At 36.7% G+C, this 19,733-nt stretch overlaps 1 protein-coding gene across 2 annotated transcripts; it reads left to right on the forward strand.

Annotated features, from left to right (window-relative positions):
• The first annotated feature begins 6,867 nt into the window (after window positions 1-6,867).
• LOC107811699 (putative sulfate transporter 3.5) lies at window positions 6,868-13,633 on the forward strand. Of its 2 annotated transcripts, XM_016636685.2 has the most exons (12): window positions 6,868-7,272; window positions 7,432-7,639; window positions 7,736-7,907; window positions 8,180-8,245; window positions 8,326-8,439; window positions 9,342-9,458; window positions 9,560-9,686; window positions 12,212-12,498; window positions 12,577-12,767; window positions 12,848-12,930; window positions 13,035-13,111; window positions 13,230-13,633. In XM_016636685.2, the coding sequence occupies exons 1-12, from the start codon at window positions 6,960-6,962 to the stop codon at window positions 13,401-13,403; spliced, it is 1,929 nt and encodes a 642-aa protein (XP_016492171.1). In that variant the 5' UTR covers window positions 6,868-6,959; the 3' UTR covers window positions 13,404-13,633. The 2 variants fall into 2 exon arrangements, with proteins under 2 accessions (XP_016492171.1, XP_016492173.1); XM_016636687.2 differs by lacking the exon at window positions 8,180-8,245 and having other exon boundaries at window positions 6,879-7,272; window positions 8,293-8,439.
• Window positions 13,634-19,733: the final 6,100 nt, after the last annotated feature.

The following is a 19,733-nucleotide window of genomic DNA, read 5'->3' on the forward strand; positions in this document are numbered from 1 at the left end:
GTTAGACAAGCCACTTACCTCGAACCGGCTCAAAATCAACCCGAAACAACGCTCTTGCCACGAGTACTCGACTTCAAATGACCCAAATCTATTCAATTCAATTTCATAACGTAAATAACACTTCAAGTAACTGATTCTACAATGAAATTCTAAGCTAATACGCGAAATAAGGTAAAATGACCAAAATGCCCCTCGGGACAACATCTCGGAATCGGGTAAAATTTATATTTTCAGAATCCTCATACTCTCATGAGTCTAACCATACCAAAATTATCCAAATCTAATGTCAAATCCCCAATCAAAACTCAAACTTTTCGTCTAAGAACTTTCCCCAAATTTTCATAAAAATTCCGAAATTGAATGAAAAATTCATGTTTGGATTAATGGGTTACAAGCAAAAAAGAGTTAAGAATCGTTACCCAATAGATATCTCTAAAAATCCCACAAAATCTCGCTCAAATCCGAGCTCCCAAGCTTAAGGTTTGATAAAAATGGCTAAACCCTCGATTTTGAAATTTTATATTCTGCCCAGGTATTTCCTTCTTCGTGAACGCGGAAGGACCCTCGCGTTCGCAAAGTACAACTTCACTTGGTCCAGCTTTCCTTCATTGCCATTGCGATACCCTAGTCGCGAACGTGGTGCACAATCTCCTCCTCCTACGCAAACGCGGGAAGACCATCGCGAACGCGTAGGTAAGACCTCTCAACTTCGCAAACGTGGGAGGAACTTCGCGAATGCGAAGTATTAAACCTCCCCCGGCCCCAGCTCCTCTTCGCGAACGCGAGACCCCACTTATGAACACGAAGAAGGAAACCAGAATTGTGCTGCTGCAATTTCTCTAAGTTCCAAAATGACCGGTTGAGCATCCGAAATACACCCGAGGCCCCCGGGACCTCAACCAACCCTGCCAACTAATCCTAAAACATTATTCAAACTTGTTCCAACCTTCGGAACGCTCAAAAAAACATCAAAACACCTATTTTTCATCAAATTCAAGCCTAAGAATTCCAAAAACTCTAAAAATACGCGTTTGATCAAAACGTCTATCAAACCTTGTCCGAATGACCTAAAATTTTGCACACACGTCACATTCAACACTACGGAGCTACTCCAACTTCCAGAATTCCATTCCGACCCTCGAATCAAAATTTCACTATCGAACCGGAAACTTCAAAAATTTAACTTTCGGCATTTCAAGCCTATATTAGCTACAGACCTCCAAAACACAATCTGAACACGCTCCTAAACCTGAAATCACCCAATGGAGCTAACGGAACCATCGAAATTCCTTTCCGAGGCCATCTTCGCACTGTTCTAACTACGGTAAAATGTCCAAACTAAGGCTCTCATTTAGGGACTAAGTGTCCCAAAACTCTTCGAAACTTAAAATCGAATATCCCAGCAAATCAAAATAGTAGAAATAAACTTAGGGAAAGTAGTTAATAGGGGATCGGGGCGTTAATTCTTAAGATGACCGATCGGGTCGTCACAGCATAAAATTCCCTAACCCATTCCTCATTTGCCTTGCATGGAGTGGGGATGAAGCAGGTCCAACCGCTTGAAACTAGCCGGACCTGGAAATCCGAAAAGAGCTCCGCCACTTTGTCATCAGCAATTCCTTTCTTAAGTTTGACCTTCTTTGTGAGGGGATCATCATAATATCAATGTTGGCACTCGGAAGACATGAATTTATTGGTATCATAGTTCAAATTCTCAGCCACTTCTTCAATTTCGTGATCAAGCGCCGCATTTTCGTTCATGTTCGGCTCCATTTTAAGGTCAAAGTACCTTGAAAAATTAAAACCAAGTTAGGCGAGCATTAGATTTATATTAAACAATAAAAAATAATGCAATTAGGCCAAAGAATCAAGCCAAGCAGGCCGAGCAAGCAATAATTGCAGAGCCACTATTTTTTGTAAAAATGCCCAATCACCGCTCCTACAGGAAAAGCCTCGTAGGTGCGGTTTCGCTTCTGCGAACTTTCACAGCTAAGCAGAAATCGCACCTGCGAAAAAGGCACCAGAGCTGAGAAGTCGTATCTGCGGCAATTGTTTTCGCTTCAACGGTTTTCATCAGGGGTTTCACAAACCCAGCTACTACTGACTCTTTTCAATTCCAAACATGATTTTGGCACATAATTTATACTCAAGAATTCTAAATTAGTACACTACATGAACATACGACTTGAGTCCACATGATTTTAAGGCATCATAACAGCAAACATTCTTTCAGACATTTTGTCGAACATATGACAGGCATAGAGTTATTTTTGATTTTTTGAGGCAATTGGGTACTCAGACTTCCCCAATTCTTTTCAACAATAACAGCACATACAACTACACTCAACTAATTTCGCTAACCCCTAAATCTTACAATGATCGAGAAGGGAAAACAAGGGCCATGGAAAAATGGACATGGAATCTCAAAAATGAGAGATAGGCAGTTATATGAGAGATAGGCCAGAAGAAAGAAGTAGAAGAGAGACTGAAGATGGTACCTGGGTATCTTGTGTGAGGGCAATAAAAATCGAGAGCAATGGAGAGTTTGAGCAGCAGTTATGTGAGAGATAGAGGAGTTATAGTTTGGGGAAAAACACTTAGAGTGTTACTTGTAAGAGAGGCCTTTTTTTAAAAAAAAAAAAAAGAGGCCTTTTTCTTTAAACTTACCCAACAGGTTGCTTCTGCGGGATTTTTACCACTTCTACGTAAACACTTTTGTGCGTAGCTGCCGCTTCTGCGATAAGTTTTCATCTGCGGCAAAAAACATGCTTCTACGTGGCCACTTCTACGTGAATATTTCTGTAGACGTAGTTGCACCAGATTTCTCAATGACACAACTGGGCAGCCACTGTTTTTGTGCACTCCAACACCTCAAACTCCTCAATTCAACTCCAAAAAATCTAAAACTTTGCAGATTAGTCTAAAATAATATATCAAACTATTCTAAAAAGGAAAATTTGAAAAATGACTAAAAATTTTGAAAACGATGGGTTGCCTCCCACCAAGCGCTGCATTTAACGTCGTGGCACGACGTGAATCAACTTTACTACTTTTCTCTCCACTTAGAATATATGAACTAGTCACCTAACTTAGAATCAATCTTGTGACCGTGAGTGACGGGGGGTGGTAAGTAGATGATCAAGCCAAATGCCATTTGCTTTATTTTGTATTTCTTGGCTTTCATGTGAGGAATGTCATTTTGCCTTCTTGTACCTTCAAATTGTAAGATGTATGGCCCTTTCCTCTCCTCTTCTCAATCCCTAATTAACTCGTGCAGTTCAATTATCATATCACCACACAATTCCAATTTTGAGAAATGCTTGGAATGTGACATCAAGCCTCAAAATTGTAATTCTTTCCGGATTTTGACATTCTCTTGGTTGAACTAGAGTCAACTTCAATAATATTTTCAATTACACCAGTTGACTCTAATTCTATATTTTTCTTGGCATCACTAACAAGCATGGATTCGGTTGGAAGATGTTCAATTCTTAATTACTCAAAATAAAACTCACTTTCTTCCTCGAAGTTGGACGTTTCTTGAGCTCTTTCACACTCTCAAGTTGGCGGGCATAGTGAGCCTCAATCAATATTTTCATTTGATCTTCCAAGGTGCGGATATTCTCATCATTTTGAGTAAGTACTTGTTTCAAGTCCTCGAGTTCCAAGTTGTGCTTCTCCTCATTTTCAAGAACGGCCTCCAATATGAGCATCATCCTCTCATTTTGAGCATTTGAGAGTTCTTCTTGGTTTTGATCCACTTCCAAAGAAGGATTTTTTACTTCAACCTCTAAAGAAGGTTCTTGGTTATCATTCACTTCCAAGGCTTTTCGGAACTCTAAAGCTTCAAGCAATTCTCTCATTTGTAAGTTCAACCTTTCAAGCGCTAAATCATTTTGGAAACTATTTTTCAAAAGCTCATCCAAGGCATTTTGCTCTTTGTTTCCTCCTTCAAGTAGGCATTCCACCATTAGCTTGAACTCTCCATTTTGACTATGCTCAACTTTTTCTACTTTCATATCCCTATACTTGTCATCACAAAAAGTAGAATCATCATAGCAGGGGTTCAGGAAAGGGAAGGACAAATAAGTACAACAATCCCAATGGCCATTTTGACCACCGCACTTATCACAAATACTTTACTTATGGGTTTGAGATTGTGTGCACAATCCGCCCCCGGGAGAATTTAAATAATTTTGCTAAGAGTGTGGTCCTCCACAATAAGGACATGGTTCATCAAAGTATGAATAACTACAATCCGATCAATTTTCATTATGTGATGCCATTTTTCAAAACTAAGAAACAAGAAACAAATAAGGAAATAACCAAGATAAGAAAAATAATTATACAAATATTCACAAGTTTGGACTAAAGCACGCACACTTATTTCTCAAACAACCTAAATACTCCAAATTGTTCTCCGGCAATGGCACCAATTTTGTTGACGTCCAAATCCACTTCTAAAAAGTAAATGGACACGGTCGCATGCAATATAATATTTCGAACTATGAATCGGGGTCGAATCCCATAGAGAACAATATATAGGCGACTAAGAGTGTAAGAAAATTATCGCTTATTATGCTAAGCCAAACACTTAGGATGGTTTTGAGGAAATGTTTATAACTAATCGTGAAAATATAAACTAACCTAGAAAGCAAGCAAAATGGTCAATGGCCACAAGCATGGATGCATTGAGAACAACACTCCAGTAACGATCCAATGTATTTCACAATTTTACAAATATAAGCGAGTTTATGTTAATTAACCTCGGGTAATAATTCTTTATTAGCTTCTTCGGAAGACTAACAAGACTTCCTAATTGAATTATCCCTAAAATAATTAAGAGATTAAGCACACCCGAATATGTCTACAAGTAGTTCAATCATATCCCTAGGTAGAATCTATAAAGTGAGGGTTAAATGCCTCAAGTTCTTGCTAATTAATCTTTCCCAACACTAAATTATCTTTTTCAAAATTAATTAGAAGTAAATGGGCGAGTCCTACTGTTAGTTAATCTCTTTGGAAACATTAAAGAGCAAGAATAATTAAAGAAATAATAACTCACTTCATAATAAATAAAAATCGTTCAATGCATAAGCACAACAAGATATTTAAGCCCCACTTTAAATATGAATATTCCCATAAACAAGTTTTAAGTGTTGGAAAAAATACTACACACTTAGATATTTAATACAAAGCAAGGAAATGAAGAAATGAACATAAATGGGTAAGAAATTCTCAACCAAAAGCTTCAAATCTTCAAGCCCCAAGTGTGTGTGCAAGAATCCTAACTTCCAAACTTGTCTTCTCTAGTGAAGAGATGTCAAAGATAATTCTAAGATTGGCCAAAAGATATCTTACAAATGAGCTAGGTCGTGTATTTGTGGGTTTGGAATGGAGAAAATTTGAAATGCCCAAGTTGCCCAGGTTTGATGCCCATTGGACGCACCTGCGGAATAAATCATCGCAGGTGCGACTCCACAAAAGTGGACTTTCATTAGCAGAAGTGGCCATTGGTGGAAATTACAATTCTGCAGAAGCAGACCACGAGGCGCAGAAATGCACACGCAGATGTCGACCCTTTGGGCAGAAGCGCAGATTACCAATCGCACATGCGATCCCAGCAAAGGTTGCCCAGTTTCGCAGATACAACCTTCTTCTCGTAGATGTGAGGTCCCATAAGCGCACAGTGTTCCACAGATGCGAAATCACTGAAGGATTTTGTATTTCTTTAACTCTTTTCTACTCAATTCCACTTCAATTGACTTCCACTCTCTTCATGATATCATTTACCTAATAATCTAGCAATACACACCACAAACAACCTCATATTATAATTAATGGATACAAAAACTGAAGCAAAGAGACTAAAATAAATGGTAAAATAATCACTCATCAGGTACCCTAGTATACTTTTAAATATTAGGTGACAACTCTTTTTTATCAACAACAGAGAAACTACAAGTTGAATCCTGTTTGAACTAGTGTAAAATAGGGTGCCACAATTGTTATTGACTTACCTAATGGATTGAATTAGGTGTCATCACGACGGGTTGGATTTTGGATCGTGAAAAGACTCCAAAAGCCCCTAGATTTACACATGAGAGAGAGAGAATTCGATGTTGGAGATTTCACTTTGTGTTTTGACGCAGTGGGGTTAGGAGAAAAGGTCGTAGAGGGAAAGAAACCAAGTTCCTTTGAAAAGATTATGGAGGGCCTAGTTCTTTGGATATCGAGTTTTTGGATACTCATGAATGTGATAATCGAGAAGAGGAGACTAGTGAAAAACTGAACCAGGAGAATAGGGTTGGTAGTGCTAGTGGTGATAGGATGGGAATGAGGATGAAATATGGGGTGAGAAGTGTTGGCAAAGTTGTTGATGCTGAGGAAAGGAAATTTTTTTCTTTCTTTCTTGAATTTCATGTGGAGTCAATTACCGTCAAATAAAATTGAACGAAAGGAGTAATATTTAGTCCTCCATTTCAATTTTATATAGCTTACTTTTTGTTTTAATTTGTACCAAAAAGAATGTCTCTTTCTATATTTAGTAATTTTTAACTCCAACTTTCCATATGATAAATTCTAGACTACAAGATTCAAGGACATTTGGAACATTATACATATCTTTACTTTAAGGTCAGCAAGATTTAAAAGTTTTTCTTAATTTTCTAAGTTTGGTACGCAATCAAACTAAAACACATAAATTGAAACGGAAGGAATATTATATAGTATTATATAATTTTACATTATACAAGAAATTTCGCCCCCTTTCAGTAAATTAAGATCAAACAAGGTAAAGTACAGACAATTCCCCATTTTTCTCCTCTTGGTCATTCTTGCATCACTTTCCAACCTTTATTGCGTCTATAAATATTCACAAAGCTGTTCAAGCTAAATCCACCCAAGCTCTCCTTTCTTTTTGCTCATTTCTTCTGCAAAGCAATATATATATCCCAGCCATGACGAGCTCTCCCCAGTCTTTGCATAGGGTGAACTATGCAGCGCCACGAAGCTTTGGGACATTACTAAAAGCAAACCTAAAAGAGACCCTTTTCCCAGATGATCCATTCCATGAAATCAAGAACGAGCCAATTTCACGCAGATTTTTAAAGGGGGCTCAATATTTTGTTCCAATTTTCGAATGGCTGCCAAAGTATAATTTCAAGCTCTTCAAGTATGATCTTCTTGCTGGAATCACTATTGCTAGCCTTGCCATTCCTCAAGGGATAAGCTATGCCAAACTCGCTAACATTCCTCCAATCATTGGACTCTGTAAGCTACTTATAAGAGTATTGTATTGTTTTTTCCTATATATATATTGACACGTCGTACCAAAAGATGTATGTGTTCATGGCTTTCTTGGCTTTTGATTCGAAGTAGGTACAACTAACAATTTTTTGATTAAAAGATGTATGAGTTGCATGCATGCAGATTCGAGCTTTGTTCCTCCTCTTATTTATGCGGTTTTTGGAAGTTCAAAGCACCTTGCTGTGGGGACGGTGGCTGCTTGCTCATTGCTTATTGCTGCAATCATTGAAGGAAAAGTGAACGCTAGCGATAATATGCCGCTGTATCTTAGTTTGGTGTTCACGGCCACTCTTTTCTCTGGTTTGGTTCAGACTGCTCTGGGTTTGCTAAGGTACACACCACCACCTGTCCTTCCCTAAGCTAGCTAGCTCTTTGATTAATTAGTACTAGTAGAAATATATAAGTACAATTTATTTGGTTTGTGCAGACTTGGGATTTTGGTAGATTTCCTATCACATTCAACCATAACTGGATTTATGGGAGGAACAGCAATAATTATTTGCTTGCAGCAACTGAAGGGCATGCTTGGTTTGAAGCATTTCACTACCCATACTGATGTGGTTTCTGTCTTACGCGCTATCTTCCACAACAGAAAAGAGGTTGTCATTCTATACTCCTAATTGTATCTATTAGATTAATTAAGTGAATAGCCATGCATTGGGGATACTTCTATGCACAATATATATTCACATACCTTAGCTTTGATACTGACATATCATTTAGAAATATTATTTTATAGATCCATATATATATCACCAAAGGATAAAAAATGAGGAATTGCCTTTTATTATTGGATTATGAGTAAAGTTGGTCAATTTGGCAATTTAATTTCTGTTATTGATTTTTTTTGTGTGTGTGTGTATTCGAACAGTGGAAGTGGGAGAGTGCAGTTGTTGGAATAATCTTCCTTACTTTCCTGCAATTCACTAGATTTGTGGTGAGTGTTTCCTATTAATATGTGAAAATAAGTGTTCTCGATCGCAGATCATGTATACAAGAAAAAATGCTTCTTTGCAGAAAAACAAGAAACCAAAGCTATTTTGGGTTTCAGCCATAGCTCCAATGGTCACTGTAATTGTCGGCTGCCTTTTCGCTTACTTCGCCCATGCTGAGAAACATGGCATCCAAATCGTAAGCCTTTAATTTCCTTCTCCCCCCACCCCAAAATGAATTTATATTAAGTGCGGTAGAAGATATATAAAAGCTGACAAAATATGGGCCGACTAGGAAAGGAAGAATAGAAGAGATCAATCACGAAAATATAGAGTGATTTCAATTAGCTAGTTTGCCGTAAAATATTTTAGTAGAAATCGAGTTAAAAACTTTCTTTATGACACATGTATCTCACACAAATATATACATGTATATACGTGGATATAGTGTATACTCGACGGGTTCAATTGAACCCATAATTTTCGACGCGAAGTAAAAATTTATATGTAAAAATTCATTAAAGTTTTTAGTAGTCATAAATCTAATAACTTTATAAATATAATAGGTTCGATGTTAAAAAATCTAAAAGTTGAACCCATAGGGTTTAAATCCTGAGGGCTGCTTGTTAAGTATTTTGCTTCGGTTTGTCAAACGAAATAGTTTGAGAACAGGAAGAGACGCATAAGGAGAGACAAAAATTACAGAATTTGCAACTGTTAGAGTCAAGTTTGGAAAAGATTGATAAGATCTTTTTGAATTCTCTTTAAGGGTTGTTGGAGAATGACTATTGAGGTGTGTATGGCTACGTTTCACTAATTTATCATTGAGACAAACCCTTTTTACAACACTTATCTAAGTGGACTTCCACCTAACTAGCGAGGAAGAGCCAATTTTGACATTTCGAGAATTAGACTTAAAGTATGCAAGTAATTATGTCCACCGACGGATATGGACAAGATCACTAATAATCTTGTAGAAAACGCAACACTAACTTTTTCTTTTCTGTGGTCACAGCACTAAGTCCGATCCGTATTTTAATTTGTCTCATCTAATGTAACAGTAGGTCTTTTTGTCTCATACTTTGGACTGAATATATACAGGTTGGACATTTGAGTAAAGGAATAAATCCTTCTTCCATTCATCTTTTAAATTTCGATCCCAAGTATATATCAGCACCTATAAAAGCAGGAGTCATCGCAGCAATGATATCTCTAGCTGTAAGTACACTCTTTAATTTATCCATACATACGAAGAGTTTCTGATTTGTCAATCATCAAAAATGTACGTGTTTACTAAGTTTGTATGGAATATTTTCTAGGAGGGAATAGCCATCGGACGGAGTTTCGCCATTATCAGAAATGAACAAATTGATGGCAACAAGGAAATGATTGCCATTGGCCTCATGAACATTTTTGGATCTTTCACTTCATGCTACTTGACCACTGGTAATTTGTGGTGGCAAAATGGTTAAAAGAAAACAGTTCATATTATTCGTTAAATATAGGCTGGATAATGAACTTTATAAAAATGGGTCAATTAATATAGATAATAATCATATTATCCATTTAGAAAATGGATAAGCAATGAATAATTAATGGGTTCAACTTTTACATTTGTAAAACTTCAAATTGGGGGTTCCTCAAGTTTGGGATACTAGGAATTCTCCCAAAAGTGATCATATTCAAGAAACATTAAATATACTCATATTATCCATTGATTAACCTATTTTTTTATCCACATTAAATATGGGTCGAGTCGGATAATTTATCCATTTTTTCATTATCCATTTTTTACCTGACCCGACCCGACCCGCCCATTTTCCACCCCTACTGGTAATTATTCACTAAAATCAAGAGTAAATTTACCAAGATATAGGGTATGTTTGGTATAGATCAATTTTCTCATGTTTGGTTGGCTTAAATATTTTAGAGAATATTTTTCTCATGAACTTATTTTCCTCCCATTGGAGAAAATTGATTTCCCTACCAAAAGGAGGAAAGATATTTTTCAAACTCTTTTTTAACCTTCCATACCTTATTCCTCACTCCCTCCCTCAAGAAAAATATAAATACACCGTAGTTTTGGTGAAGAAAATTTTTTTATTCATCACCTAACTATTACATGCTTTTTCCTCAGTACTTTCTCCTTTTCTCCTATTTCTTTCTATATATATACATTAACTATGTACTTCTTGTCATTAAAACATTAGTAGTTCTATCTATCTAATCTTCTATTTCTGCATTAGCTTTTCAATCCAGTCTCTTTCTTGAACACTTGTCTTGCTCTTCAAATAGGTAATGTTCCTCAGTCTGCATTCTTGTTTAATCTGACTTAGTATGTATGTAGTTGTGGGTAATCGGAAGTCCCATACAACGATGTTCCTAGCCTTCCATATCCAGTATATCAGGGCAGCCAATATAGCAGTAGCAACTCCCCTGCATCTCTTTCCTTTGAGTAGCCTGGTCACTCTCTTTCATATCCATGTTATATATGTCAGTTGTATTTCCATGCACATCCAGTTTTACACCCCTCTTAAGCATTGCTGTGAGAATACACATTCAAAGAACAAATGTTGGATAGTTTCCTCTGTTATTCCACATATTGGGTACCTATCATCTTGATTAATGCACATACGATGCAATATGGTTTTTGTCAGCAGTCTTTGATGCATAGTGAGCTAGCAAACAAAACTGTGCTTGGGTAGGTTCATATTGTTCCATACCCATCTTCTCCATGCCCAGTTTTCCTTTTCTCCCATTCTCCATAGATATCCCTCAATTGTGTATTGTCCATTAGCATTTCTCCACAAATTCTGATTATATCCAGGAGCAAATATTTCTCTGATCTTGCATATTTTCTTCCAGTACCAGCAAGCATCATTGGGGCATTTGTACTGCCACCAATCCTTCTCCTTTAAGTAGACAGTGTTGATCCATTTCACCCATAGATTATCAGTTTTTTGAGCGACATTCCATACATATTTTGCAATAGCAACTTCATTCCATTTTATTATGTCTGTTACGCCCAAGCCTCCTTCATGATTTGTCCTACACACTAAGTCTCATGCCACTAATGGTGGCTTATGTGTGATAGCTTTCCCATCCCATATGAAATTTCTACACATAGCAGTTATCCCTTTTCAGCACTTGCTTTGGAAGCAAGAACATAGTTGACCAGTAACTATGGATATGTAGTAGTACTGAATTCACTAACTGCACTCTTCCTGCATAAGATAGATGTCTTGTACTCCAACCTTTGATTCTAGCTGCTATCTTGTCTATGAGTATTTCACATTCCATTTTAGATATCCTCTTAGCTATATAGGCACACCAAGATACCAAGATACCTGAATGGTAGACTTCCTTTCTGGTATCCTGCCATTTCCATCAAATCCTTCTAGCTCTGGATTGGCATATTGACACTGAATATATTTGACTTGCTTGCATTAGCAGTTAGACCTGAGCTTTCTGAGAATGTTTTCAAGCCCCTCAATAAGAGCAGCACAGATTGAAAAGTCCCTTTACTGAACAATAGAACATCATCTGCAATTGAAACTTTTGCTTTCCTCCCCAACAATGTATATATATGAAAAATAGTTACTCCCTCTATTCTACTTTTCGTGAACCTATTATTATTTGAGGAGTCAATAATAAAAATTTTAACCACGGTTTTGGTAAAACTTTTTAAATATTTTCAATTATTAACTATGACATATAATAATTTTTATGTAGTTTCTAGTTATGTAAATTTTATTTCAAAATTGATATCCGAATTTGTATTGAAAATCAGTCAATTTCACCCTCTTACTCCGAGTAATATATGTAATAAGATCTCTCAACCTAACCCATTTATTTTAGATTCTAGATTCATCTCACAATACTTAATGAACATGCTTCTGGGAGAAAAGTATAAAATAAAATTAAAACCTGTAGTAGTACATAACTAATAATGATGGATGTTGTATTTTCAGGGCCATTTTCAAAAACTGCAGTGAACTTCAACGCTGGATGCAAGACTGCAATGTCAAACGTGGTAATGTCAATATGCATGATGCTAACCCTTCTGTTCTTGGCTCCTCTGTTTAGTTACACACCATTGGTCTCTCTCTCCGCCATCATCATGTCCGCAATGCTTGGCTTAATTGACTATGACAAGGCATATCACCTCTTCAAGACAGACAAGTTTGATTTCTGTATTTGTATGGCTGCCTTTTTTGGTGTTTCCTTCATAAGCATGGACATTGGCCTAATGTTATCCGTAAGCACTACACTTCTCGACAAAATATTAATAACAAAAATTTGCTATTAGAGATGATTTTTTCCGGGGCTTTTCCAGGTTGGACTTGCCTTAATCAGAGCACTTCTATATATAGCAAGGCCAGCTACTTGCAAACTTGGTCTCATATCAGAAACTGGATTGTATCGCGATGTGGAGCAGTATCCTGATGCAAATGGAATTGCAGGGTTTCTGATTCTGAAGCTTGGTTCTCCTATATACTTTGCAAATTGCAATTACGTCAGAGAAAGGTTTTTAATTTGTTCTATTTTCTCTCATACACATCAAACAAGTGCTTCTAGTAATAGTCTTTCTTTGATGGATTGCGCAGGATTCTTAGATGGATCAGAGATGAGCGTTCTCATACCATTTCTAAAGGAAATGAAATTGAATTCTTATTACTTGAATTAGGAGGTACTCCTATAAATTAGCAAGAAGGAGAAATTTGGATGTTTCCTTCTTTTTCTATTATAATAATGCAATGGTAATGTAACTGAATCACAACCTTATGCCAACAGGTATTACATCCATTGACATAACGGGTGTTGAAACATTATTAGAAATTAGAAGGTGCGTACAAGCAAAAGGGATCAAGGTAAAATCAAACTCTCATTTTTTTTTTCCTATTTACTTTTTGGGCACGGTATAGGAAGTCCACAAGTTTCTAAATACTTACATTTCTTCTCTGGCCTTTTCAATTCTTTAATTTGTAGATGATTTTGGTTAATCCGAGGTTGGGAGTCTTGGAAAAGTTGATGGTGACAGAGTCAATAGACACCATTACAAAAGAATCTGTCTTCTTAACCATTGAAGACGCAATTGATGCTTGCAGATTTTCACTCAAATGTTCGGATCACATTAAAACAGAAAACCTTGCAATAGTTTAGCATTTTGGTTGTGTTGAAATAGCGCAAGCAAATTTCTCCGGCTGTAAATGTATAGCTTATTGACAATTTGTTTGCACTTCTATGAAGCCCAAAGTTTAATATACAAGTTGCTTTTTCCAAACGATTGATTTGTAATCTCTTTTCATTATATGTTAGCCACATGCTGCTTATCATTTGTAGTTGTGATGATATATACTCATAGACAAACCAGTAAAAAACCTTCATATGGATACAAGTTTCCTCTCGGTAATGTTGCACATTAAAAGGTATTGTCGACACCCTTTTCTATTACATGTTTCGGAGATTGTATTATTTAGTGAGAGAAGGCCTGACTTCTCTCTCAAATCCTATCCATCACTGCTACTATTCACTACTCAAGAATGGCTAACCCACCAGAAAATCAACTTGAAACCATTTCAATACCACCAAAACCATCTGATACTAAGCAACAAAGATACAAATCCAGCCTTATCTAACTCCAGCCCCTCCTTTAAAGATAAGCTACTAGCCGATGGCCAAACCATTTACAAAGAATGGTCACACATGTAAGAACTGGTCAAATCTGCAATTCTGGACAGCCTCACAATAACTGACAAAGTTGCAGCCTGTTGGTAATCTCCCGAGCAATGTTCTTGAACAACTGAAGCAATGGTAATTCAGCCAAACAACTTTGCAGCCTCAAGCAATTTTCATAAACAGTTGCAAACCTCAACACATCACCTTTCAGAATTCCAAATTCTTAGTGCACAACTCTGGTTAGCAGATTCTTATACTGAACAAAGTCTCAAGAAATGCAGTTGACGGGTTTGGCTCAATTCTGGACAAATATTAAATAGAGGAACTGAGTAACACAGTTGTAACTTGACTGCTAATTCTGGACCTAAATGATTCAACAGCGACTATCACAAGAGTTTACACAAAAAAATCAGTTGCAGCTAGAAAAACAGGCAGTACAATCTGAAATTCGGTAACCAAACTTCAGCCCAAAAGCGACAGATTTTTCTAGCTCAAATTCTCTTCAGCTAGCAAGCTAAAACAATGCAGAATTATAGCAGAAATCAGGGCAGTTCTTAGGCTGCAGCAGTGCAGAATCAACAGCTGTGCAAATTTCAGCAGCCCAGTTCAGAAACTTAGCAACTGTGCAGGATTAAACTCAAATGTAGTTAAAATTTGGAACCAAGCAGAAAATTGTGCTGCAGACAACTCTACAGATTCACAACCAATGAATGTGAGCAGACAACCTTAGTATAGATCAATGTAGCCAAGAAATCTTCAAGTGAAACTCTTGATTGACAGTCCTTGCTTCAGGTTTTTGCAAGTGTCAAAGCTGCTCAAAACTGATCAAAAACTGATATTTGCAGCTTGTCTTTGGCCCTCTTTGTGTTCAGAATTTTCAGGAACAATAAGTTCAGGTTCGAATAATTCTAGAACCAAGCTTAAAAGGGAAAAGAAAAACTTAACGACTGAATTTCAGCAGCATAGATTTACTTGCACAGTAAACTTCCAAACTGGACTGATCTCAAGCTGGACAGAATTCCAACTGGCGTTTCTTCTGAATCCAACCCTCAGTAGCAGGAACAAGAACAAATTTAGTTCACACAAGTTCAGAACAACAGCCCAAATTCAGTCGCTTAACAGCTACTATCGACAAAAATGAATAGGACAACAGTCTCAAATAATCCTATTTCAGAGCAAAACTAGAACAAGCTCATAAGGTCAGTTCAGCATTCCCAACTGAATTCCCCAACAAGAACTTCATACAATAGTTCAAACCAATGACAATCTGAGTCGACTTTACGAATTCAAAATCAATCAATTTTAAATAATGGAGATGCAATTCAGTTTCACTTCAATCAATTTCAAAGGAGCTAACAACAAGGAACTCGAGTCGACTTCACGGATTCATATCAATTAACTCAGAAAGATCGAGTCGATGTTCAGTTGAAACTCGATTCTTCTTCAAAATTTTCAGAAATTAAACTAAGTTTAGACTTCAGAACTCAAACATGTGCAATCTTCAATGATGAATTACTGGAATCAGCTACGCGTCGATGCGTAGAGACGTCGCATAGGTTACGCTATAGCTTCAAGAACTCAATTCTAGAAATCGCAGTTGTTCGTCGAAGTTCTTTGAGCTTCGATGGCAGAGAATTTGATTCTCCCTCAATCCTCCACCAAATCAAGTCAAACTTCGTATTCAATCTCCAAACCACTCTAGGATCAAACCCCAGAAACCGATTTGTTCAAGGCGCACGAAAACGACGAACCCTAGGTCGTCTTCTCCGTCTAAATTCAATTCACAGTTTCTGAACGAAAACCCTAGAAATTCAGCTCAAATCGATCTCAAATCTTCAGATTCCACCTTGTATCAATGTTTCAAATAAAAATCTCGAACACCCAACCAACTTCGAACCTTAATTTTCAGATTCAAAGCAACACCTAGCTTCTTCGAAGAACTGGTTTCAAATTATGACCTCAAATTCAATCGTAACTTCGAATTTCTGCTCAAATCAGTACTTCAATCTCAGAAAACGAAGGAATCAGAATTTTCAGAATCAAAATCCTTGGAGAGAGAACAAGGAATTCGAATTTTAGCACAATACACACAAAACAGTGAAAAACAATAAGCGGATGAACATTGAACTTGCTATTTTTGGAAAGATATTCGATTTTTTTGATTTTTTATTTTTTTTTATTTTTCAGATTCTGATGATAATCAAAACAAAGTAGAACAATCATCCACTTCCGCTCCGATACCAAGATGATAGCAAAACACATGGAATAAAAAATAAGAGCTAGATTGATTAGAAGTGTTAGATCTAATTTTAATGATGAAAGTATAGGAACTTTTGGATTGGCGAAATCTATTAGCAATGATCAAGGAACGTATGGATTGATTGACGGAATATAGGCGCGGATTAAGGAAAAAGAAATCAATCGTGAAGATACTGACAGAATTAAGGGACGCAATTAAAGGAAGAAGAAATCAATCAGAAGATAGTGATGAGATCAATCATAGCTAAACTCAAGAAATCAAATAAATCAAGAGAATCATCAAAAAGGGAAATTATCCCCTGCCAGCTGCCGCTCAACCACTGGCTGATCCTGAAGATATAGATTCATATACAAATGAGTAAATTGCAGTGGTACAAGTTAACAATAAAGCGAGAAACCTGCTTTATAATGCCATAAGTGGTGAAGAGTATGAGAAAATCTCTAGTTGTGACACAGCCAAAGAGATGTGGGACATGCTTGAGGTTACATACGAATGAACCAGCAAGGTAAAGGAAACACATATCAACATGTTGGTTCATGATTACGAACTCATTTCAATGAAAGAAGGAGAGTCTATTGAAGAGATGTTTGTCAGATTCAGCAAAATAATTAGCGATCTAAAAGCCTTCGGCAAACCATATACGAGTGGTGATCAAGTCAGAAAAATTCTCAGAAGCCTACCAACTATTTGGCAGACCAAAGTGGTCACACTTGAATCTTAGGATCTAAATAATTTATCCTATGATGAACTACGAGAAGAACTCATAGCCTTTGAAAAGACACATCTCAGGAATACTAGTTAAGAAGAAAAAAGGAAAACAGTCGCATTCAAGGCCTCAACTGAAATAGCTGAAAATGAAATCGATGATGATCCTGAAGCTCTCCAAGAAGAGATTGTTATGATGTCAAGAAACATAGATGGTTTAATGAGAAGATACAGGAATACGAGGAAATGAAGAATTCCACCTAGGCGATCCAGGCAATACAACGAACAGGACAAAAATGATGGAAAATGCTATGAGTGTGGAAGATTTGGACACATTCAAGCTGAGTGCCTAGATCTAAAAAGAAAAATTTTCAGAGGCTTTAACAAGAACAAATCTTTTGGAAGTTGGAGCGATGAAGGCAGTTCAGAACAGGAAGAGATAGCAAATCTTTGCTTCATGACGATTCTGAAAAACGAGATGAACAAATCCTCAAGATGCTGAACGGATGAGGATACTTCAAATGACGAATGCAAAGATGACAATGAGAATTGTTTCATGGCATGAGGTGAAACAAGTGAGGTAAAATTTTATAATTGTGAAAGATGCAATGAATTGCAGGATATTCTTGATTTAACTTTGAAAGAGTCTCAAAAAATGATGAATGAGCTTAAGAAACTTAACAAAGAAGTTAAATACTGGAAGCTCAAGCATGAAGTATGTGAAATTGAAAAAGAAGTACTTCAAGAAGAGTTTGAGGAATTGCAAATTCAACTCAATGGCATACGTAAATCCACCAGTCATAGTTTTGTCAGGTCAAACCAAACGACTTACAAGTCAACTGGAAAAGGACCAGCTAGAACAGAGTCCACTAGTACTAACACTAATGAAAGACCTAAAAGTGGGTCAGGAGTTACGTGTCACTACTGTAACAAAAGTGGACATAAATATTCTTTCTGTCGCTTTCGTAAGGCAAATGTTTCAGGATGGGTTTAGAAACCAAAAAATAATTCTGAATCTAGTAATATTAACTCTCCAGGACCCAAGTAAGCTTGAGTACCTAAAAGAAAGTAATCACTATGTTTTGCAGGAATACCGCAGAATAAGCCGCAAAGAAAAATGGTACTTAGACAGTGCGTGTTCCTATCACATGACAGGTGATAAAAACATATTCAAAAAAGTTATAAGAAATTGATGGAGGAGGCGTTAAGTTTGGAGATGACTCAAAAGGAAAGATAATTGATACTGGAACAATTTCCTTCGATAACAACTGTGATATCACTGAAGTTTATCTCGTTGATGGACTCAAATACAATTTCCTGAGCATAAGTTAACAATGCGACTCAGGATATGAGGTAAAGTTTAAGAAAACAGGTTGTGCTATTGAAGATGAGACAGGTAAAATAGTCCTCCCAAGTAAAAGGTATGTAAATGTTTATATTCTTGATGGTTTTGAAAAGATAGATGGTCATATTTATTTAACATCCATGTCTGATGATCCATGGTTATAACATAGAAAACTTGGGCATGCAAGCATGCATTTTATAGAAAAATTGTCTAAACATGAGTTAGTTATTGATCTACCCAAACTGAATTTTTCTAGAACTCATATATGTGATGCATGTCAAATAGGTAAGCAAACTAGAAACTCTTTCAAAAATAAAGATATTGTATCTACTTCTAAACCTTTGCAATTGCTTCATATGGACTTATTTGGGACTACTAGAACTGCTAGTATAGGAGGAAAAATATATGCTTTTGTTATTGTTGATGATTACTCACGTTTCACTTGGGTAATTTTCTTATCTCATAAAGATGAAGTATTGAGAAATTTTGAGATTTTCTGCAAAAAGGTTGAAAGAGAAAAGGGATATCTGATTTCAACAATCCAGAGTGATCATGGAGGAGATTTTGAAAGTAGAGCATTTGAAGACTTCTGTAATAATCAGGGATACACTCATAATTTCTCTGCACCATGATCACCACAACAAAATGGGGTTGTTGGAAGGAAAAACAGGACCCTCCAAGACATGGCAAGAACCATGTTACTAGAACATTCACTGCTAAATCACTTCTGGGCAGAAGGTGTAAGTACATCATGTCACATTCTCAACCGATGTCTCATAAGGTCCATTCTGAAGAAGACTCCTAATGAACTAGGAAAGGTAAACGTCCTAATATCAGTTACTTTCATCCCTTCGGAAGTAAGTGTTTCATTCACAATAACGGTAAGGACAATCTTGGAAAATTCGATCCAAGAAGTGATGAAGGTATTTTTCTGGGCTACTCATTAAATAGTAGATCTTTTAGAGTCTACAATAAACACACATTATGTGTGAAAGAATCTGTACATGTTATATTCGATGAAAATAACCCCTTGGTCGAGAAAGGAATTACTGCAGGTGATGAAGATCAAGCTCAAGACATTCAAGAGATAAGCAAATCTCAAGAGTCAACTGATAAATCGGATGCTACGATAGAGTCAACTAATGAAATCAACAGCAGGATCATCCGAATGAGTCGACTACTAATGTAGTGCGTCCAAATTGAATGAAGAAGCGAACCTGAATATCCTCAAAAATTTATCATAGGGGATCCAAATGAAGGAATGAAAACCAGGGGAGCTCTTAAAAAGAAAGCAAACATAGCTTTAATCTCTCAGGTTGAACCAAAGAAGATAGAGGAAGCTCTAAAAGACTCAAGTTGGGTACAAGCAATGCAGGAAGAGTTAGATCAGTTTGGCAAAAATCAAGTGTGGAAACTGATACCCAAACCTGAAAATGTTTCTGTAATTGGAACAAAGTTGGTCTTCAGAAATAAATTGAATGAGGATGGAAAGGTCGTAAGGAAC

This window comes from Nicotiana tabacum, chromosome 18, assembly GCF_000715075.1.
Source record: "Nicotiana tabacum cultivar K326 chromosome 18, ASM71507v2, whole genome shotgun sequence".
Lineage (NCBI taxonomy): Eukaryota > Viridiplantae > Streptophyta > Magnoliopsida > Solanales > Solanaceae > Nicotiana > Nicotiana tabacum.